The sequence below is a fragment of the Macrobrachium nipponense genome, chromosome 2 (assembly GCF_015104395.2).
Source record: "Macrobrachium nipponense isolate FS-2020 chromosome 2, ASM1510439v2, whole genome shotgun sequence".
Classification (NCBI taxonomy): domain Eukaryota; kingdom Metazoa; phylum Arthropoda; class Malacostraca; order Decapoda; family Palaemonidae; genus Macrobrachium; species Macrobrachium nipponense.
This window is the reverse complement of record NC_087201.1, coordinates 125,059,331-125,084,969: the sequence shown is the minus strand read 5'-3', so window position 1 is coordinate 125,084,969 and position 25,639 is coordinate 125,059,331. Positions and strand designations below refer to the sequence as shown.

The window sequence follows — 25,639 nt, the reverse complement described above, 5'->3', positions numbered from 1 at the left end:
GTCTCTAAAAGAATCTAACGCTAATCATTTCAATTTTGGCCTGGTTGAAAAATGAACACAAGAATCACGGACTCATTCCTTACAGATTTTCTTAAATCGAAAGAATAGTGTACAGTCGGAATAACAAATATTCTAGCACTGAATGAAAAGGTTAGGAAACTGCCTGAACTGGGGAAAAACAATGCAAAAAATAAAATCATGTAGTAAACTGCTCATGTCAATATTCTCCCGTGACATCGTGGAGAATGACATTTGGAAAAGCACATCCCATACAACATATAATATTATTGTTATTATTTCTCATCATAAGAATACGTAGATACAGAACACGGAAAATGCTGATAATATCCTCTAAACAAAAATAGCTTAAGGCTTGAAAAAATGAAATAGTGCAGGGGGAACAAAACTAAACACAAAACAAAAAAAGAAATCTAAATGAAATCAAGGAAAACTTAGTAAGAAACGTAAATAGATACCCAAAACGAGTCAATTTACATAAGCCTACATATAGGAACATGCCGTTTTATGGTTTATGGTAACATATTGCAGATTCTTGACCTTCTCAGTATTAATAAACAGTCCTTCCCTCGAGGTCAAGTCCCACACTAATTTTCTTAAATATTATCAGCCTCCATCAGATCTCGTTAGGAAAGGGCCTTTGGCTGTTTGCTTCACAGACAGATGCACTGAAATCAAATTCCCCTTAATTACAGAAAACGTAATTTAAAGTTATATGACGACTACAAACGCTGAACTAAAAAAGATGAATTATCGCCAAAGATTCTAGCAAACGCCAAGCAATAAAAATCTAATCGAGCCAAGATGAAACATTTTTTTTCTCCATAAGCAATTAAATCTTAAATGCAGGCTTATCCACTATTCTCTAGGTATGTAATTCCTATATCTACAAAATACCGTGTTTTTTTAACTATACATTTGGCTTCTCCCATTCCTAAAGATGACTAGGAAAAGGTAACGAATAAGCAATTTTCATCAAAGCCAGTCGAGTTACGAAGTCTAATGAGCATGGTGACCTAATTAATTATACAACAATTCAGATGATACTACACGACTAAAATACCGTTTTAATTATTTCTCATATAACACGTTCAACTTTTATTCACTTGATACTACAGGACTAACTGCAGTACATCTAAAATATAACCAATAAAATGCTCAGAAGCAACCGCTTAACAACATTTGATAAAATATTCTAAATGAAACCGCACGGCAAACTAAAATTAAAATAACATCTAAAGGACAAAATGTCAGTCAAAAACATAAACCTAAATCTGAATAAAATATAGAAAAAATGACTTTTAACAGCAAAAGGGCCATTCAAGAGGTTAACCTAAAAACGTAGTCAACAGATAAGTATAGATGGCAAAATAAATTCAAATGTCATATGTATAAAGGGACACAAAAATTACGAGTTTCTCATTTTTGGGTTAGTTTCAACTGATAAACATAAATAGACATTTCTTCAATATAACTATTTTTGTCCTCTAGCCCATAGTTCAGACCAATATGTTTTCTGTCCTGATTAGTAAAAATAAAAATGCAATCGTTTTCCTGTGCATCCTATGGTGTCAAGACTTCATAAATGAATAAACGAAAATATATATATATATATATATATATATATATATATATATATATATATATACACATGTACATACATTTTATATATATATATATATATATATATATATATAATTTATAAAATCAAATGCAGTTTTCTAGTTCATGAGCAGAACATAGTAATTAATCTTCCATTTGAAGTTAATGTTCACAATTTACAATGGATCTAATCTTCCTTTAATAACTGCCTGCAAAACACCGGTTGCCTTTTCTGTGCCCCTTAACCTCTGACTACTCCTAAATGCATTCTCTTATCAAAACATGTAAATGACTCCATTACCAAAATATTCTGGTTATAACACAAATCCCTCGCTTGTTTCCGAAACATTTCTTAAAGTGGAATTCCTTGAAAGCCACAATAAATTTCCGAACATCACTAAAAGCTCTCATCAGTTGCCTAGTAAAATACTGCCATTCTCGGAACTTTCAGGATTCCATCAAGGGACACCAATTTCACCTAACTTTTCCTAACATTACATTAGCTGCTCAGAAAGAGAGAGAGAGAGAGAGAGAGAGAGAGAGAGAGAGAGAGAGAGAGAGAGAGAATGGTGGGTGGGGGGTGAGGGGGTTGGAGCGTAAACCTTATTTATCACATCCCAATCACGACTACCAGAACCCGAGCAAAGACAAACGCGGCTAAATCCGCTTGGAGGGCTTAAAAGAGCCCATGCAAGGAAGAAGCTCGGGTCCCTAGCAATAAATCCGTCAGACAGAAGCCCAGTTAGCGAGCCGTGAAGCAGTAATACGGGGATTCTCTCCATGACCCCGCCATGCCTATAAACCGATCTCATTACCTTCAATCCATTTAGCCCGGCAGTAAAGGTGAAAGACGCCCTTCTCAGCATTAAATAACTCGACCTTAATGAAGGCCGTCGGCCTTTACGAGATAGAGGCTAATCTTAATGGAACAATAAAATCAAACATCAACATTCGACTCACTTCACAAAGAGCCAACGAGTAATAACCAGCCTCTCATTTCACATCGACTATTTATGATATTCATGGCTGATGCAGATAAACTCATTATTTTATGAGAGAGAGAGAGAGAGAGAGAGAGAGAGAGAGAGAGAGAGAGAGAGAAGATACTATGGTCAACCACTTCAATAAAAAGGATCTTCCAAAACTAAACATATATACAAGAAAACAACGTTCACAAGACTACACTAAAATGACTAATACCATAGACGAACAAGCACTGATTTTGTCAAAGCCATTATGACCACGTACAAAATCAGTTAATGCGGAGATAACAACCTTAGCTAAATTAATTTTCCGAAAACATATACACGAGAGCCGTTCTTCATCAAGAGCGAAAATATGAAAGAAAGGTTTGTGTACATAGTCCAGCATTTGTGTCACAAAGATCACTCCGTTCGCCACTCTTTCATCAGATTCCCCTCTTCCTATAAAGCTCAGGAAATATCAAAGCAAGAACATGGAACCAAAAATTATGTATTCTACTTCCATCTCCCAAGGAATGGTTTTGGTAAATTGTTTCCACCAGTCTCCAGAAAGAATTATAGTAGAGGGCGGGAGTGGGGTAAGCTGTCTATGAAGTACAGGCCTCTTCCATACTCACGTTATATCTGCCAGGAACGTAGATGGGTTGATCATCGTAGCCCCGGTGGTCGGGAGATGAAGAATGGGAGGAAGTTTGGGACGAACTATGTTGACGAGGCTGGGACGACGATGACCCGCCACCGTCCCCATGCTCCTCTTCCTCATGACCTCCAAGCTAAAGACAGAGGGAACACGAAATCTGTTATTAACCAAAAGTAGAATACTATCATCAAGATGGAAAAATCATAAAAGTACCCTTACTGAAGTTAACGCTTCCCAATATGTAAGAAAAACAGAAAAGAAGATAGGACGACAGTGATAAAATTAGTCACCAAAATAATGTTCATATGAAGGGCACATTGTGCTCCTGTGGATCAGTGCGCTTAATGTAAAGTGGATCGCAGCTGGGGCTAACAAATCATAAGATTAACGACAGAATTCTAGCTAAGACCGGAAGAGCACCTCTTTTTGGGGTCACCTTTCTCCAACGGCAAAAAGCCTGCATACCGCGCGCGCGAGCACACACACACACACACACACACACACACACATATATATATATATACATATAATTCTTAATCATTATAACATAACAGCAATTAAAATCAAAGTAAATGGTTTATACAAATTAAGCAAATGGATGTAGCAGAATTTAATATTAAGACTCATAATGACACGTATTTATGTGTATATAAATTTACGCATTAAGCTACAAATGTACGTTAATTCTAATTCACTCCACCTCGGAATTAATATATTTTCATATATGCTAACCGAAGGAGAATATATTTTAGTTTAGGATAAGAAATTCGTCGGCTCATGGGCTCTAACCACGGAACCAGGAATTTAGGACGTGCAGTGAAGCTCCTCAATTCTTGGTTCCGAGATTCGAGCCCACGAGCCGAATTATTTCTTATCAACAAAAAAATTTCCCTTTTCGTTAACATATTTGAAAATATATTAATTCCGAGGTAGAGTGAATTAGATCTTCAAGGAAATTTGTAGCTTATGAATCATGGTGATGTGATTAAACTCGTATTTGTATTTATACATATAATCGAATTCCACATAAATAGCACAGGAGATTTTTACTCCACTGGCAAATTCTAATAAACAGCAAGAAATCGTGCAGAAATCTGGAGACCTCAAATATCGCAATATAAGAAAATATAAGTGACCTACACGAAAAAAGGAAAAAAAACGGAAATCTGATAAATGAAATAAACGAAAGAAAAAAAAAAGTCGCGTGCTAAACCCAAACATTGCGGCAGAGTCTGGAAGATCCAATTTAAACGTGGAGAAGAATAAGACGAAAATGAAAAACGTGCACTCAATGTGCGCGCACCTATGCGTGTGCAGTCGAGTGTGCGGAAACTTTCTATTCATAATAACAAACGTCTTAAGAAATCCTTAGACCCTTGAAGTCAACCAGGCCTCGATACCGAGTGAGTGAAAACCACAGGTTAATGAGATCCTTACGCACAACGGTCCCCCTCCCCACTTCCCACCCCCACCACACACATACACATACACACACACACTCACACATTCACGCACACACACAAACACACAAGCGTTCATTCAAGGGTTATGAACCAGTGGCTGAAGTAGGGAGAAAAGACGTAGAGATGAAAAGGGCATTAAAAAATGTACCAAGATACCCCATTAAGATTTCTCTCTCATTTTCTGCTTGGGACCTATAGAACTATACTAGTTACCCTCTAAGATCAATGTGGTCTAAGATAAGTATGTAATTAGTGGCGAAATACAAAAGTGTCTCTACCGAAGGGTTTAGTCTAAGGATAGCAACAACGGCAAATACAGGTTTTCAAGAGAATGTCAATATAGCTCTGCTAATCTCAATGTAAGGGGAGATGGGATATTAGCGAAGATACTGAGAAAAGATATCATTCATTGCGGAAAAGGTGAGGGCAATCATGAGGCCAGCCGGCCAGTTTCTGTTAAGCCCCTTCGAAATAATGAATCAAGGCACTGAAGGCATTCTGACTATCCGCTAACCTTCAATGCCGGGTGAGGTCAGCCCTTCCAAGCCGACTGTTTCTTCACATGTTTTGAAACAAAATGAGGTTCATTTTGTCTTTTCATAACATCCAGGAAAGTATTATTTCTCTAATGATCTTATATAAGTTCTGAAATTCAGCTTGTTGGTCAATCGATATAGATTAGCCGGATCCTTGCAAACTGACAGCCAGTAAGTAAGTCAAAGTGATGTGCTGAAGTCAACACGAAGCCTCAAGTGGCCCTTTACCCCAATGGAGGGGAATATTATTTGGAATTCTTTTTATTATAATGGCTGAAATTATAACAAAATGTCCGTGATAAAAAAGTTCAGAAAATATTCAGCCTATAAGAATTTCGTTAAAATACATGATTTAATCAAATAAAACACCCTTAGCAAAATGAGAAGTATTGAACCTAATATTAGAAACGACACATTGCAGCTTGTTCAGTTACATCAAACGTTTCCAACTTCAAAGTCATGGAAAAGTTTAGTCTGTCATCGAGTGTCTGAATGATCGACATCAATTAGTAAAATACATGATACGCACTTAACCTTTTGCCAGAATATTCCCCCTTTTTTTTTTTTATTATACCGTTTCCCTCCTATATATTCTGGTGTTTATTTGTGGCGATTTGGACCCTTTCTATTAGGTACTGTTTCTGGTGGTGCCAAAATCCACGGGATTTTACATGCGGCGTCTTTGAATATGAATATTCTGTATCAGTACCCTCATCATAGCATTGGGTTTAACGCAAGATATATCATTACTATTATCTGTAATGTTCTCTAAAAATGACTGAGAAAATAGTATACAGGTTAAATATAAAAATTCTATTTGAAATCATTAAATCAGGAGGGGATATTTGCTTATTTTTGACTTTTAAACATTTTTGTGACCAATGGACCTTGAAAACAGGTTTTATCGTAAAATCATTTGGGTCAAATAATGGGGAGCCACGAGTAACTGTCTGTCAAATATGAAAATCAAATGGGAAAGTTTGATTACAAATAACACCTAAGCTTTAATGTTCCATTGGGCTATTCTAGTTTTTAGTACATCTCTACACAAGAGAGAGAGAGAGAGAGAGAGAGAGAGAGAGAGAGAGAAAATACACTCAGGCTCTCAGCCTCTCTTTCTAACTACGCCCCGCAATTATCAACTAACAATTAAGTCTGCTTAGGTCAAAATACGATATGGGTTATACCCTTTCGCTCCTCGGCCGAATGGGTATTATGCCAGCTCGAGACTCGAAAATGCGTCATCCGGTTGCGAGTTAGACGCGGTTACCACAAAGTTACGAGACCTCAGAGAGGGAGAAAAAATACCACGGCTTATTTTTGTCTAAATGGAATTACCAATGCAATAGTATAAAAATAAAAAGTTCACTCTTCGTGAAAAATCTGAAAGACCTGAACGCATTAACATGTCCACGGCTTCTGTAAATACAAATGCATTACTTGGATAAGTCATACAGATCCATTCGTTGCTTACACTGACATTTTTAGAAAGAGATTAAAACATATTTTGATATCATATAAACGTGCCTGCCTTTTGGAGAAAATATTTATATTATGCTTTCATCTGTCTCTTCTACAAACTCGGTAAACACTGGGCTTCTCTTTGATGGAAAGTAGAAACGCAGAATGAGAAAAACGAAAGGAAAAATAAAGCGGAGCCATTTTCCGTTTCGTTTAGACGGAAAACGATGCTTCTTTAGTTTATTCATTGGGATGGTGTGTTAGCGGCATGCTGGCGTTCTTGAGTATATCTGAAAGGACTCATTTAAAAAAAAAAAAACATGTTTCTAAATAATACAACTGTGTGTTGCATAATTCCGTTTTCTTCTCTTTTTTGGTACAAATCCATTATTCTTCTAAATTATGTCAACTATGCTTACTTGATCCGTTGAGAAATAAGAAATTACGATCCAGCTCCTGCGCTAAACGATCACACGTAAAAACATAGCGCTTTACTCTAAGAGCCACCTCCAAGAAATAAAAAAAAGAAAAGACCAATTGTCCAGTAACTAAATGGTACAGATTCAGATTTCTCCCGAGTAAGTTTATAATTTCAGTACTCCCTCTGCCTTTCCTACCTCATCTCTCTCTCTCTCTCTCTCTCTCTCTCTCTCTCTCTCTCTCTCTCTCTCTCTCTCTCTCTCTCTCTCTCTCTCTCTCAATGGCAAAAAATTAATCAATTTAATGAATGTAAGTTACAGAAATGTTAAGTCCCACTAGGATACCGAAAATAATAAAAAGACTCGCCTCTTTTGAATAGTGGCGAGTCTTTTTATTATTTTTAATGTTGCTCCAACATAAAGCTAATACAATACTCAACTAGAAAATTCAGGACTATGAAGTGAAATAATGAAATAAGAAATGTAAATCCATAAGAAGACAATGACAAAACACTATCAACGATCTGACTTTCTTAATATGTTGTTAACAGGGATATATCCCGGTATTTTTAATATATAGAAAACTTGAATACAGATCTATCATTCACTGTATCGAATGGTCATACATGCAATTCCAAACATATTACAATGATAATATGCATAACACGTAACCATATCAATATACATAAAATGAGAAAATAAAACGGACCAATAGATAGACAAATGAAACTAAATAGCATACCAAAGAAAAATGCAAGTACCAACGACAATATCTAAAAGCAATATTTTTTGGGCACGCGCTCCATCTTACCAAAGTCTTTCTTCACAGAGTGTATTTTTACCTTGAATTAAAAACAACAACATTCCGAGAGAAATATTGAGCGGGAGGCGAAGCATTATAAAAGGCGCACCTAACAGAAAGGACAAAAAAATCCATTTCACTGGAACACGAAATTCTTTTAATGTAGCCACGAAATACGAAATATTTTAAAACCTCGCGAGTCATTCAAGCCCGAAACGATTCAAAACGGCGTTCCAAAAGAAGACGAGTCCTTTTCAAAAAGGATTTTGGAAATATAATCAGTCATTGTGTATTCAAAGAAAATACAATTCACACTCGCTCGGTTCCGAGTTCTACTAAGGAAAGTGACCTCAATTATTTACTGTCATAGAATAAGAATGATATTTCCATGCACTGTATGTTTTGTGTGGGAATATAAAAAAGATAATTAATAACTTCTTCAATAAAGATTGAATAAAGCTTGCATTACAAAACTTTATTGGTGTAATCTACTTTAATTTCTATTATCAAAAAATAAAGCGGATTCATACATACAGTTAATAAACCCTGTTAATAAACAGAGCACAAATTAAATCTTTTAACTGGAAATACTATATCCACTTTGAATCCTGACGTTCGGAATAAATTTCATAAAACTAGGATAAGCCTATTAAAAACACAGAAAGAGGAGGTGAATTTTTTAATACAAACGGAAAAACGAAACCTGGCCTTACTAACCTACTACAGTTGCCAACACAAACCAAAGTGACCTTCACCGTACGCCGAAACTAATATAGGTCATTGTAACCTGACCCATTCCTTTCCCACGGCCTGAGAACCATATCCTAATGAAACAAAGGGCAGAGAGGGTTAACAGGGTAAATAATGGCTCGTTGGTAGCAACTTAGCCTGTTAGCTATGAAGCTAACGAATCAGGCGATGCCACGCAAGAGAATGGAATAGCTAAAAGCTTTTAACCAAATAATTTTAATCAGTAACTAGTTTACAAACCTTAATAATGATGGTTAAATTTAACCTTCAAAATGAACTAATCAATACCGAATAGTAACACGGCCACAACGTAAGATCATTGATACAAAACCCTAAGTTAAATTTACAAAGTAATGGCGTGTAGGCTAATTTTCTTGGAAGATTTTCTAATATTAAAATGAACTCAGAAACAGTTTATTATCAGCCACCGGAATTTTTGTTTTACAAATTCATTTTTCTATATTTATTTTTCTATATTTCAATCAAGATGGGGCCCCTTTCAAAATCTCATTTAAATTTGATCTGTTTCTGAGACACGAGTCAGAATCGACATACGTCCGTGTGTTATTTCCCCGTATTAGTTTATTTCATTGCTTTCTTTTTTTTTTATCTGCTTCATAGTTATCATGACATAACCACTGTCTTTTACAGCCATATTCACATACGTCTCCAAACTGGCTTGCTTTCCTGATCCATGGTCAATTTTCGCTAGCTTTTCCGTTTTTTCAAAACGGCGAACTTTTGTCTAACATCCTGGAAAATATTGCACCTTTTTTGTTTTTTTCGTATTGCAATGAAAAAATAAAACCGAAACGTCTTGTAGGAGGTGATTATGCGACGTGTTATTCATGTCAAAATCACTTTCATAAAGTTTCAGGATCAGTAAAGACCATCATCTATTTAAAGTTTGCTACAATTATACAAGCATTTCGAATAAGGATTTTGTGCTTGATATGAAGCCGAGATATCAAGATGATATTAGCAAAACTGAACAAGTGCAACAGCATTCATGTGTGAGTGGCAACGGAACTGAAACTTCATGCATCTATTCAGTCAGAAGCTACAGTACTAAGGAAACATTCACATTGAAATACGTTTACAGCAGTCAATGAAACCACAAACATGGGATACACAAGTAACCATAAAGTTTTCATTGTCAACGTTGCAAGTTAAAAAAGTAAAAGAAAAGTTGTACTTGCGTTGGTGTTTTATTTACAATTAAGGGAACGCCAAGCCAGTGATCTTTTCATAGTCTGTTTTCAGTTACTGCGATACAATTCCTAACAGATTCATGCCCGGATTTAATAAGCGATTGCGTATGGTAAGATGTGTAACTGAGGCCCACAGCTCCATGTAAAGAAGATACGGTATCACAACATAAATAATATATAAGCTATTTCATAAAATTACGATTATTTCATCCAAAGCCCATTAAAATGTCGCTTTTACTACATGGGAGGTCTAAATATCCAAACTGTCACTCTAACAATCTAAAATATATCATAAAAAACCGAAACTTGAAATGTCAGACCGGCAGGTCGTTCCTTTCCCACGAGGATTGAGGAACACCGGAAATTCATTAGCTACGGTCCGCGAACCTTTTTTAACCTATGAGAAATTTTGGTTCTGCAGTGATCCACAGAAACTATTGTTCAAACAGACGGAAAATTCTCCGATCGGACCTGATTGAAAATCGTCATAAAATCATTCACCTCTCGACGGGCAACATCATATTGACGCAGCGGACAAGACAAGGTTATGTGACACTTAAAACTTCGGTATGTATCAAAAACCACAAATTCGAGGAAGAAGGGATATTTCACAGGCAGTTCAGAGACCTTACGTCCCTTCTATAGTGTGGAAAACACTGAAAAGGAGATGTGATGTCCCAAAACTATTTGTGAAATATACTCTTTTTCACGAATCTGTGGTTGTTCGTGCTTATCTAAGTTCGATGTTCAGCATCTGACCTTATGCTACCTACGCCTTCCATGCAACTGAAATAAGGCAGGATGCAGAGTGCTTTATGTAGCTATAAGGGCCAAAGAAAAAAAGCAACGACAACAAAGAAAACGACTGGGTAATGACTGCAAGTCATGCAATAGACCTGTCTCTTAAAACATAAATTTGTGGGAACAGCGGCAAGAGGTGAATCCTACAACAAGGAAGCAAGAGATAAAGGTATTCCAGTTACTGAACCGAGTGTACGGGACACTGCTAATCTCATTTGGAGAGAACTTAGGAAGGTACCTTAACTGTATAGTTCTTTTGCAGAGAACTTAGGAAGGTACCTTAACTGTATAGTTAACTTAATAGACCTAATAATTCCATAACATGAAGGTACAACACATTTGCATTTCGAGGAAACAGGGAAAAGTTCAACTGATAATTTGTATGCAACATCTATGAACAGCTGAACACGAGAATGTAAAATTATCGAAAACCTTATCACTCCATTCCAAGATTTTACGCCCTGCCAGCAATCAAATTTTGATTAGCACTCCTATGCAAAATGGTTTTGGAATCAATGGAAGGCAAGGAGATTTCCACTTTAATATAGCTTAAAGCAAGGTGAAAGCTACAGAATGTTTCATTAATTCTAACAAACATACAGTCATTATCCTCAGTTTCAAATAATGAGAAAAGAAAATAAATACTCTAGGGGAAATTAACTAATGTTTCGGTAACTTGGGAAATTTTCCCCTCTCAAAATATTAATAATTTCAAACTACCGGACAGGTGGAAGTGTCATGGCACAGGTGCACCAGAAATCAACAGGACTTACTGGACCAAACCTTAATCGTTTTGCACTTCTGTTTTAGGACCCTGCAGTGATATATGTGTGTGCTTAGGAACTTTTGTTCCTACTTCAAAGGTCTATTGAATTTCGAATTTTCATGACTGGTCTTCAAAATCGTTGAATTATTCTAAGTCGATCCAGGAAGAAAAATAAAAACCAAGAATAAGAGCCAAGGCGATATGACTCCAAAATTGTAATAGGAAAATACGACTGGTCCTTTCTAACTTCAATTTAATGCTAGAAGTGGGGCTTAAGCTTACAAAACGGTCTTTCCTGAAAGTTAATATCCAGATAAAAAAAAAACAGTAACTTAATACTAACGATTATAAAAGCAATTCCGAGCATGGAAAAGGATGCAGCAAAATAGGTAATAACAGAAATAAACCAAAAAGAAAATTTAATCATGGCTAAAGAAAGTGGTACAAGAAAACGTGAATCAAGTTAAAAGGAAACAAACACCCAACAGCACAAATACTCACGTAGTGCTCATGTTGGAGAGACGCCCTTGAAGGAGAGGTCGGTCGCTGGATATGGTCGTCCCCAGTGGCGGAAAGCATGGGCGTCTTCACCCGATTGACCAGCTGCGCCCACGCCTCCATTCTCAACTTATCGAGGTGATCGAACACGTCCTGATAATGAGTGTTGAATTCGTCGGCGTATCTCGATGCCAGGCCTTCCAGGACACCTCGAACGCCATCCTGAAAGGACAACCACATTCCTGTCAGAATTGGATGTCTCCATGTAGTACTTAGAAGGAAAATTCCGACTCGGGTGTTCTCACATATACAAGTACTTAAGTAACAAAATCTAATAATAAAGGTGCTATAAAATTACATGTTTAATTAATAAAATAAAGTAATAAATACGTTATTCAATTACACGTTTAAAAAATAAAATAAGTAATAAGTTATAAAAATACTCAATTAGCAAAATAAAGTAATTGCGGTGTTATAAAAAAACTGTTCCATAAGTAAGAAATAAGTTGCACACACACACACATTATATATATATATATATATATATATATATATATATATATATATATATATATATATATATATGAATGGTGGTGTAGTATATATGTGTGTGTTTGTGTGTGTGTATGTAAACGAATATCACAGGAAAATGATAGGCAGAAATCCAAGCGCTTTTGTCTTTATTTAGACACCGTCCTTGGCGATGTCTTAAAAAAGACGAAAGAGCTTGGATTTTTGCCTATCATTTTCCTGAGGTATTCGCTTATTTAATGTAGTCACATGCACCTACTGTGTTTTTTAAAGCATGTACGTATGTACTATATGGCATCAAAAGAAGGATCACATAACAAGAATAATATAAGAAAATCAATAAGTTTGGTTTTCATATCAATTACGAAAAACGAAACACGCCAATGACTGCTAACAATTAGGATATATCAAAAGCATATAAATAACACACAAAAGAAATTTGCTTTTGTTATCACTTTGGAATGAATAACATTATCAGTACGAACACTTGAGAAAGACAATGAGCATTAAACCAATAATGAAGGTAGCATAATAAAAACTGACAACACTTACATAATAATAATAATGATAATAATAATAATAATAAATCAACACCGTCCTAAAAAAAGACATTTCATTTTGGTGCGCCCACTCAGTGCAAAACATCAAAGGCTGTGACATAATTAAACTACTACATGCATTCATCACAGCATCCACTGCCTAGTAAATCACCACAAGAGCTCAGTCGGCTGGTAAAAAACGCATGGGCGCAATCACACGCTCAAAATAACAAACAAATTCCAACAATAACTGTTTTCACGCCAAATGCTATCATTTATTGCTCTCTCTCTCTCTCTCTCTCTCTCTCTCTCTCTCTCTCTCTCTCTCTCTCTCTCTCTCTCTCTCTCTCTCTCTCTCTTTCTCTGAATGTTTTTTATGAATATGGTTACTTTAAAGGACAATTAGGGCGTTATGACCCAGAAAAAACTCATTTCTGAATCTATTGCAAAATACAGATGTGTATTATTAACAGAGGCTTTCTGCGAGAGCAACGCACAAGAGAGATATATAGAGAGAAAGAGAGAAATTCATAATAAAAGTTGACCACCGTTATCCGACCAATGATTAAATGTTGCAAAGTAACTTACTAACAGCTCATATAGTTTACACAATGCATATATAATAATGATTGCCTGAAATGGCAAAAACCAGAGGAAAACTTCTTCCTCTTACAATTAAGAAGAAACATAAAATTAAAGCTTTCCTTGTACTGAAAAATTAAGGGCTGCTTTGGAAGGACATACAAACATACTGAGTGAAATATCTGTTGAAACGAGACAGGAAAACATTTATTTTTAACAGAATTCAGTGAATAAAACTATGATTATTTACTTAACGGGAAGCTTTCTGAGCGCGATGAGTCTTCATAAGGATGCATAAGAGACAAGGGTATTTAATATACTGCATAACTCTGAGTACCGGTACAAACTCTTGTCCACAGAATTTGTCAGCAGCAAGATCCTCAAATAGCTTATACGTTGCGAGAGGAGGTAACCTTCACCAGAAATTGCTGCCCGAGGTCATTGTTATTAATGAATTCGGTTAATGAATCTGCGAAGTGGCCGTGGAGGGATTAATTCTTTAACAGCAGGAACAATTAACGAAACTGTTTCAATAACGGCAGATAGTCAAATGTTCATAGATAATCATCCAAAATGAATCGCCTGAAGCAAAGCGCGTACACTTGATGTTTCCATCTACGTTCATAAAAAAAGAAAGTCTATCCGATTTCTCGATCTTCTGCAATCATACATTCACATTTTTGTCAAACGTGAAACGAACACAAACTTCCAATAATACTAAAAGTTAATTTGTGAATTAAAGACTAAAAGTTAATTTGTGAATTAAAGAAAGTCTGGTATTTTGACGTCATATCAGAAAAACCCTTGAAAAATATTCTTAAATCAGAGTCGACTACAAAATCTACTCCACTGGCCTTAGCTAAGGCCATAATGAACACTTCAGAAACTCTGAAAAACTCAGCTGATATTAAAAAAAATACCCAGTCACTGGCTACCGAGGGACGCCCCATTATAATTCCAATATGTCAACTCTTATAAGATAAAAAAAACCTCACTATATCAATCTCTCATTCAAGACGGCGTGACTATTAACGCCGTCGACACCTGAAAGTATGTGCAAGGAAGCGAAAAAAACTAGAACAACTCCCAACCAAAAGCGAAGGAGAAGACCCCGAACCCGACAAAGCCCTGTCTCCGGTTCCCGTTGACGGCTACTGAATAGATAAGAGCTGAGCTCACATGGAACTCTCTTTCTCTCCTTCCCTCTCCAGAAAGCCCACATATCTCTTGCTGTCTCGTAAAACCTTACCACTGCTGTAAATCTCCAGCCCTCCACCAAATTAGTTTTCCTGGGTCAGTCAATAACAGGAAAAGCTGACCTCCTTCAGCCCAACATCAGCGAATAGAATCCCGATGATAAGACAATGCCACATTTTTTCCCCGATATATGCTAATGGATACAAGGCCAATGTTTTGGTCCCGGGAAACAATCCATCCATCCATTCATCCATCTCGCGTCTCCTCCATCTTGCTGACTTTAATCTCCCTTTCTTCCCTCGACTTCATTTTCCTCCTTCTCTGGTATCGGCTCATGTCCGTTGTTCCAACTTCTTTGCGGTGGATACCAGCAGCAAAGGAGCAGTACCCCACTTCCCTGACAGAGGAGAGGAACGGGGAGAGGAGGGGGAGGAGGGGTGAAGAGACTACGTGCACATTCGTGCAATACGTTGAAGGGAGAACTGCTACGTACATGTTCGTGCAGCACACCCACATCGACACAAGAGCCATGTCGTCGCAATTTATTGCCTTCTCTATTAGCTCTTACTGCCACGTGATTCGACAATTCTGGCCTCCATTTCTTGTTTATGGCGCACGTTGCTGACACCGAAATATAATCACAAAATACGTTAATGAACTGCTGGAATTAATTCCCCAGTTCCTATCTTCCTAACTATCTACCGCTCGAAAAATATTCTCACATTATGTATAATTCAATTCATTTGTGTGTAATTAGCATATCTAATAAAATGAATAAAAAAATATGTTTTTTAATTCTCCCAGAGAATATTTCCCATAGCATTATCAAATGTCGTTTGTTTTATTCCCACGTAAATCTCCATCCCGGATCAGATTTCAGATCCATAAACCTGCCCAAATCAGTTTCAGCAGCAGGTAAAGTAGAAACCTTTCAGCTGTTGTACTTATTCTTCTGATCATCATTCTCAGTATATTTATTATTATTATGCATCCACACTCAGTCGCGCAGTCTCGATATAACGATAATATGAATGAATTTGCAATTGTTCAGCTAACAGTCGAAAGGTTAATAAAGGAAAAAAGGGAATCGCCTCGCACTCTCAAAGATACTAAATTAACCTCTATTGCGATGTGCAACTCAGCATACAGGAAACCACCAACGTAGGTAATATAAGAAGAAGAAGAAATAAAAGACGGAAATCGAGGGTGAAACGAGGGCCAGGAGACGAGAACGTGAGCAAGGAAAATACCGGATCAAGAATATGGGAGACCGGATAAGGATCCACCATCTTTAGTTTATTGGTATAAAAGAGGAATTTTAGGGCAAGACGTACACAGCACATGGTTCCCGTCTGGAGAAAAATGATCTACTCTCGGAAATTAAGAGGAATGGCCCATGTTAAAAAGAACCAGGCTTGTTTTATGCAGCTGTACGAGACTTGCTTTCTCCCTCCCAAGACGCATAAACACTACAATACCAAACGGCGGAAAAGAATTGCATCCATTTGTATAACGGGATGAATGCCTTCACGTCAGCTTGAAAAACGCTCCGCGCTGGTTAGTGCATTAGAATTAGGTCTTCATCCTGACATTAAATTTTGTGGACGTGTACAAAAAATATGGTTATGAAAATGTGTACCCCAATGACCGAAAGAGAGCTTACAAAAATGTATACATTTTTGAGACTAGTCGCACTTTTAGTCAGATAATAACCTTCAAATACTCATTCATATATATATATATATATATATATATATATATATATATATATATATATAAAACATATGCATAATAGAAATGCACTCTCGTGTATATATGTATGTATGTATATGTATATATATATATATATATATATATATATATATATATATATATATATATATATAATATATATATATATATATATATACACATACATACTACATACATACATACATACATATCATATATATATATATATATATATATATATATATACACACACACATTTATATATTACTATTAATATTATATTAATATATATATATATATTATATATGGCGGGTCTTATCACATCCCCGTGATTCATATATACGCACTAAGCAACAAATGTCCTTAATATCTAATTCACTCTACCTCGCGAATTAATATATTTTCACATATATGTTAACCGAAGGTTTTTTTTATAAAAAATTCATCAGATCATGGCGCAAACCACGGAACCAAGAATTCAAGAAGTACAGTGAAACGGGCTTTAAACCACAATGCTAATCACGAGAGTATAAGTTAACGTCGCCTTTCATTTGTAGATTAATGTGTACTATATATATATATATATATATATATATATATATACGATATGGATGTGCATACTAAAAGTAATGAATAGCATACAAACACAGTATGTAAGGAAATAAAAATGTCAAACAATTCAGTCAAATACTTTAGTTCAAACGATTCACAATACAATCAAATCAGTAATATAGGAAAGATGAAATAAAACAAAATTACTGACAGCTAGTGAGAAAAAGGACAAATTCAAACGAAAGCAAGAAAACGGAGGTACTACGGGCAATCCCATTTGCTTAAGGCCTTGAATAATTCACAAGGCTGCAACGCAGTACTGAAACTCACCGTAATGTTACAGACACTCGACGTTTTAGGTCGGATAAATTAAGCTTGTTGTTAAAACAGGGACAAATTTAGTGGGAGGAACACTAGCTCATCACAAGTATGAGCTTCTGATGTAACCTTACAGGATCCTTTACATAAGAAAAATTATATATCATCCTCATGCGGGGTATAGAATCACAATTTGAGGTAAGGTAATGCCAAACTCCTTCCGAGAATAAAACCAAGGAAAATACAAAGGGAGAATAAAAGATGAACAAAAAACAGAGAAAATAAAATTATAAATACAACTGTCAGTAAATGCTTTATGATTTACTACTTGAAAGTGCAGCTAAATATATAATATACAGTCATTAAGCTAATAGCTTATAGAATAAAAATTCGTACATTGTACCTTTCCTATATAAAGTCATTCTCATTCTCCAAGAAAATATAATTCATATTTAACTATACAATAACAAGATTAAATGTACACACATACATACACGCACACACAACACACACACACACACACACACACACACATATATATATATAATATATATCACTCAAATAATTATTCTGCGCATTAATACAATTAATAACTGGACCTCACTTAAAGTGGATGGATAATTATGACCCGCTCCGACCATCCATCCATTTCAATGATTCTTGTAATAAAATAATATAATATATATATATATATATATATAATATATATTATATATATATATATATATATATCGTTGAATAATTGACTACTTAAACTTATTCGTGTAGTTTCTTGAGTACGCGTTGATTAAACAATGAAAAACTGACGATAAGAAGATGTTTATTTGGTGTTTAAACATAACCCTATCTCGAATTCAATCCTCCTCGTGAATAACTTACACCTAAAGCGGAATTATACAAGTGCACATGCTCCCGCTAGGAATTGAACCTGTGCATTGTGTATAACAGTGATTTATCTATTCCGACAAAACCATATATACTTATATATATATATATATATATATACTATATATATATATATATGGTATACTATATATATATATATATGGTATATATATATATATATATATATGGTATATATATATATATATATATATATAATATAATATTATATGGTATATATATATATATTATATATATATATATATATATATATATATATATAGTATATTTATATGTAGTATATATATAATATATAATGTATATATAAATATATACATATATATACTTATAATATATATGTTATATATATATATATGTATATACATATATGTGTATAATATATATATAATATATATATATATATACATACACATATGCATTAAGCTACAAATGTTCTTTAAATATATAATATTCGCTCTCCCTCGGAATTAAAATATTTTCATATATGTTAACCGAAAGGGATTTTCTTAGTTGATAAGAAATTCGTCGGCTTATAGACGCGAGGCACGGAACCAAGAATTCATGACGTACAGTGAAGGGCTTTAACCACAAGCTATCATGAGGATAGCCTTGTGGTTAAAGCACTTCTTTGTACCTCCTGCATTCTTGGTTCCTGGTTCCGTTGGTTCGCGCCAATGAGCCGACGAATTTCTTAACAACTAAAAAATTCCCCTTCGGTTAACATATATGGAAATATATTAATTCCGTGGAAGAGCGAATTAAATATTAAAGGAGATTTGTAGTTTAATGCATATATATATATATATATATTATATATATATATATATATATATATATATTTGATTTTAAATCACGAAGAAATAAAAAAAGTGACAATTTTATGTGAAAAATTTTCCTTTCGTGGCTGTAACTTTGTTTTTATATGTATATATATATATATATATATATATATATATATATATATATATATATATATATTCACATAGTGTTTTATTACTGTTCATCTATGTGTAAAATCCAAAATGCACAGGTTCTAATTCAAGCCGGAGAACGTGCACTTCGTAATTCAGTTTTGAGTGTAAGTTATTCACAAGATAATGGAATGAAGTATAGAATTTTGCCATAGACCAAGCGCTGGGACCTATCATTCAGCGCTGAATTTAAAAGGAGTTACACCAAAAAAAAACTGGCAGTTACACTATGAAACAATTGTTAGGAGATGGTGGAAAGTAAAATGGAAGAAATTGAATATGAACGGTGGTACAGTAAAAGGAATGAAAGGGGCTGCACACAGAGCCCGAAAGGACGTTGCAAAAAACCTTATCAAATGCCTACAGTGGCCCGTATTAGATACTCAAATAACGGAACTACCCTCCTACCGGGTTTACAAGGTAAAGTGAATTCGACATGAGCGAATATTTGTTACTTAAATACACACACATGTACATATGTGTGTGTCTGTGTTTATACGTCAAATCTTTTCAATGTTTTCTCCAGGCGCATCTTAGGAAACGACCATAACAAGTTGTCAGGAATTCAACTCATGTAATGCCTAGGCCTAATTCCACGCTATTTTCGAAGTCAACGGAAAACTTGTACGTCCAAAATGACAAGGAGTCAGTTAACGAACACATAAATAAGGGACAAGTGTACGGTGTTACTTGTTTTTTCTTTTTCGTGTTTTTAAAAACAAATCAATAAATTTTCTACCTAAGATCATAGCTAAAGGTTCCTGCAGTCTAGAAGATTCCTCTGATATGAAAGAGGTCTATGTTCTTTATGATAAATAAAGATTGAGATCTTAACTTCTATACTTTTTTATGGTACATATTGTCACCCAATAACTTCCAAGTTCCAGCATTAGGTCTTATGGTTACATTCTTGAAATTCAGTGTGAGATCCATCTCGTGAAAACAGCTCCTTGTGTGTGTGTGTGTGTGTGTGTGTGTGTGTGTGTGTGTGTGTGTGTGTGTGTTTTTTTTTTTTTTTTCTTTTTTTTTTTTTTTTGTTTTTTTTTTTGGGGGGGAGGTGGATATTTTCTGGCAAAATTTTCTCACTGCTTCTTCCCAACCAGTACCACCTCTTCAATCTCCCAAATGCCTCCTAAAGTGAAGTGGTAAAGACTGACGGTATCCTTATTCAACACTGCGACAGTACAGCCTATAATATACTAAGTGTGTAGTGTACTAGTATCGAACGGCAAAAACGAAAAAGAGCTAATTTTCAGGGCAAATATATCAGACAAAAACAAATGATGGGCTAATTTATCATATATACAAAACTAAGGCAAGTAGAACATAAAGTCCAGGTGATCTAGGTTGATCTTGAATGAGAACCCACGATACCGGAATTGGCTTAATGTTTTTTTAATTTGTTACTTACGAGACACGAGAAGCCTTACTTGGAAACGGGCTCATTTCTGGCGGCACGGCCCTAACGCTATTCAAATACCAATATCTCCAAAGGTTTTGAAGATTTATTTTAAATTTCAGTTTTAAAATATCATAAATTCACATTTAAATCATGTTTGAATTATTGCATTAGTTCTTAACGCTCTTGAAATACTAATATCTCCAAAAGTATTGAAGATAATATAAAAATTCTTTCGGCAGATAAAACCTTGCATTTTTAAATTTCATCCCATATAAGATTTATTTCTAAAATAACAGTCTTACAGGAAACGGGCTCATTTCTGACGGCCCAGCACGGCCGGGTCCTAACGCCATTCAAATGCTAACATCTCCAAAAGCATCGAAGGTAAAAGAAAAATTCTTTCGGCAGGTAGCCTTGCATCCTTCAACTTGATCCCATATGAGATTTATTTAAGACTATTGGAAATGCAATTAACGATAAATTAATGGTTCAACTTGAAGCTTCGCGAGCTGTCGCCTTTAGGTCGTCCTACTGGTATTAGATTTAATTTCTACATAGTCAACTAGTTCGATTTCTACTGAAACTGAGTACACGAATAACTGAACGGAAATATTAAACTAAACAGACGTTGATAACGGACCTCTCTCTCTCTCTGCATTCCTTCCTTCAGTCTTTCTTACCAGAAATCCGAATTATAAAACGAACAGGAAAAATAGACTTAACTCTGAATTTCGTTATAGTCATATTTTTTTGGCCATAAACATATCACTATTTGCGAATTTATTCAAATTGTGTTTGTGTATGCTGCTTAAATGTAAAAAAAGTTTGGCAATTTTTCCTTCCGAGCATTCACAGTTTATCATATTTAACTAATGGCAAATGCAGATTTTTTAAAAGCATGGTCTGATAAATATTTGAATACTAAAAACAAGACACTGTAGTTATCGCACACGTAGAGACGCTGTCTTATTCCCTATCCAAAGCTCTTCAACTCTTCCAATTCGACTGCCTTTTTGCTTCCAGAGGCTACGCATGGCCACATAAGAAACAGAAACTTATCAACTCACCAAGGAGTTTATCGGAAAGCCAAGAAACATCCCTCTCTCCAAGTGAGAGGAATATACCCTTAGACAACTGGTCCTGCTACTATTTCGGGTCACATGCCCCGCCCATCAAGACGAATGAGATAGCTGATGAGCATCTACAAACTTGACAAAACCAAATATAGAAGAGGTTGAACCTAAGGTACGTTGTGAGTGAATGTTTAAAAGTTTATGCAGAACTGACGACACTTAGTGCATAGATAGGAAAGCCCTCGTCAAAGTTTAGTTCTTAAATTTCGGAAGTGGGGGGGGGGGGGGGGGGTGGGGGGGGGGGGGGGGGGGGGGGGGGGGGGGGGGGGTGGGGGGGGGGGGGGGGGGGGGGGGGGTTTATATCTTTTGTAAGTCTGTCTGTGGACATGGAGGATGGTGCAGCATTATTAAAGCAATTTCCTACAAATTGGTTCATAAAATTGCTTCAGATTGGGTTTTTGATTTATTCGTTAAAATTGTTGATTTAACTATCACTTGGAAGAATGCGTCCTGAGACAATTGTAATTCCATTTTCTTAGCCCTTTTTTTTTAAGAACATTAAAATTCATCAATTCCAGATTTATGCTTAAATGTTATATAATTTTTTTACATATTCCCTGACGGAGCAATTTAACGTTTATTTAATTCTATCCAGAGACACTGCTGTATAAAGGTTATTTTGGTATGCGTGTATCTGTGCGTGTAAAGGGGTGAGTTGCTAGCAATTGATTGGTGTCCAACGTTATTGGTTAGTCTCGTAAAGACTAACCAATAGTCTTTAGCGTGATATGCATTCAATTACAAACATATGACTGAAAGGAACTTTGTAGGTTCTGCACGCTTTAGATTGCTTTTTGCTGAGCATAGTATTTGACTTAAAAATCCTTTCTCTATCGTGTTATTTCCATTATATTCATATCAATTCTTTTATGTGATTTTTACGAAGCACACAATATTATTATTGTTAGATATTAGTTGCTAATTAATTCTGATACTAAAGAATCTTTGTAAATGGAACACAACACGAAAAAAATCAACCATTACTTGATTTTCACTTACACTATATCCGAAGCACTTCTTACGCAGATATCTGATCAATTTTACACCAATTTTTTATTTCTGCGATAAATAGGCTATTTATTTTTGTGAAATTCCTTTCAATTTCACCCTCTGGTTGTCATTGAAATGATGTGAGCAAATTAATTTTCATTTGTGTACTACTTGCACTTGCGTAAGCGTTCAAATATAAAATAATTGCACATTAGAATTCCCCCATTTAAAAAACTGCATATTTCAATACCGCTCACATAAACTTACAAATAATTTGTTGACGATAAACTAATTTACGGCTTTTAACTATAATGTATTGTCTTAGATAACTGCAAAACACTCACAAACATTACACACACACACACACACACACACACACACACACACACACACACCACAACACACACACACAACAATATATATATATATATTATAATATATATATAATATATAATATATATATCTTATAAATTTAACTTTACGTTAATGATATGCAGATTCAAAGGGAAAATAACGAGTGAATCGACAACCTAATCCCATTTAGAGGTACTAACAACATTCTAAGGTCATTGATTTCCTTTAAGGATATTACTTTACAGAGACCAAAGATCTCTCTCTCTCTCTCTCTCTCTCTCTCTCTCTCTCTCTCTCTCTCTCTCTCATTTTAATTATAACGAATGACAAATTACGTAAATGGCTACAAAACTGAACATTTCTTATGATGATGATTATAAGCTCATAATAATAAGTTAAGGTTGAAAAATATACAAAAATTAATAAAACGCACAAGACGACGTGTTGCTCAAACAAGCGAAAATTTCGGTAACTTTGATACGTACAATAATATGACACTTCGTTTACATCACTGGAATCATCACCTTATAATGAACGGTATTTTTTGCTTCATGTTTTACAATACTTTTTTACACGAAAAAATAGCAGTGTATTTCAAGATAATACGGGCGAAAAAGGGCGTGGCCAAGTGATGATTCCAGAGTCATCCCATAGGTAAACTCGTCCTGACAGTACGAGGATTATAGGATTAGTCATCGTAGACTGCATGGCAATAAGATCTGGGATTTCTGCGCCTTTTGCAATCTTGTAAAAACTACTTAAAAACAATGTACCATAAATGCAGTGAAACACAAGAGGATAAAAAGCGTTGGAGAGAGAGAGAGAGAGAGAGAGAGAGAGAGAGAGAGAGAGAGAGAGAGAGAGAGAGGAGGGGGGGGGGGGCGGCAATAAGCAATACATTTATATTCTGGGAGCCTTCTAACATTATTTCGAGAACTTACGGGAAAAGGAAGGCTATGGGCATTAATGCCGGTCGCTTAGTATGTTCAGCCGTTTCCATTTTTTTCTCTGAAACAACAGCATTAGTAGAAATAATCATCACACGCCATGCAGCATGTAAAATATATATATTAAAAATAAATTACAAGACTGTACCGTATTTGTGCTAGTACAATAACGCCAACAAAATGATTTCGTAATATATTACTAATTAAGACTTCAAGAATAATTAAAGCAATTTTCATTAAAATGGTGTTTTACTGAGCACATCAACACACACACACTTATATATATATATATTATATATATATATATATATATATATATATATATATATATATATATATATATATATATATATATATATGCTAGTAAAGGACGTTTGAACGTCGAAAGATCTCGCGGATACACCGTTGTTTATTTTCCCTCGTGGCAAATACCTTTATTTATGATTTATCACGTTCCAAACTTTCGTCATCCAGTTATACATACATAATAAATATAAATAAATATATATATATATATATATATATATATATATATATATATATATATATATATATAGATATATATATATATATATATATATATATATATATATTTCCTGGATTTGCTCTCTCTCTCTCTCTCTCTCTCACCGCTGAGTATGAAAATAGAAGAGTAAAAAATTTTTCGTGACATGAAAATATATATAAAGATGTGCCCACGCAAGGTCCATGTTTGTTTGCGAGTGAATGTGCGAGGGCGCGTGACGTGGGAAGAGCGGATGAAGGAAGGAGGATAATAGGCTCATCCTTCTCCATGGAAACACGGGGTGACTCCAAGGGAGGGTATGGAGAAGGAAGAACAAGACACGCTGATACCCCGGGAGGGAGGGAGGGAGGGGGTGGAACAGAAGGACGGGGAGGGAGGAGGAACATTAGGGTTGCATACGAAGGAAAGGTCATTGCCAGGAGGTGCACAAAGGAGGGGAAAGTAGGGATGTAAGATGATGGGTGGGAGAGGGGGAAGGAGAAGTAAAGAATAAATAAGGCGAGGAGGAGGAGGAGGAGGAGGAGGAGGAGGAGGAGGAGGAGGGTAAATAGAAGAAGCGAAGAAAGAAGAGAGAGAGACGACGTACGTACGAACACGGTGAGAGCGACCTCAGTCAAAGATAGAGATCGTCTTGTCTCAGCACTCGCTCTATTTTCGAGGATCAAACCTCTGCTTTGACTGAAAGCAACAATTGCAAGCTCACTCACTCCCAAAGACACAAAGGTGAATGCCAAACACCCCCAGACTCACTGCACCAAGTCCCTGGAGACAACCCCCCCCCCCCTCCCCTCCAGCAGCCACTCATTTTCACTCGCACTACACTCGTTCCTAAAAGGTGGTTTGATAATGTCTCTCATTTCTTTATCTAAAAGAACTCAATTCCCAAAAACTGAGTTTTCAGAGCGAACGGACTGCAGCATTTTAAAAGGCAGAATAAGAGCATGATTTAGCTCTTTTTTTTTTCCGAAAAGCTCTTGCCAAGGAAGCAGCTTTCATTCTTACGGTAAACCATA

General features: G+C 35.5%; 1 protein-coding gene across 5 annotated transcripts in view; it reads right to left on the bottom strand.

Moving 5' to 3' along the window:
- The window catches only part of LOC135220969 (uncharacterized), a 1,037,101-nt gene that overhangs the window by 420,560 nt on the left and 590,902 nt on the right, over positions 1-25,639 (bottom strand). For 4 of the 5 annotated variants that reach the window (XM_064258641.1, XM_064258643.1, XM_064258642.1 and 1 more), the window contains exons 3-4: positions 11,954-12,172; positions 3,221-3,376 (exon numbers count right to left, since the gene is read on the bottom strand). In XM_064258641.1, the coding sequence (XP_064114711.1) occupies positions 3,221-3,376; positions 11,954-12,172 (375 nt within the window). The remainder of the gene's footprint in view (positions 1-3,220; positions 3,377-11,953; positions 12,173-25,639) is intronic. The other variant, XM_064258644.1, reaches the window with a different exon arrangement.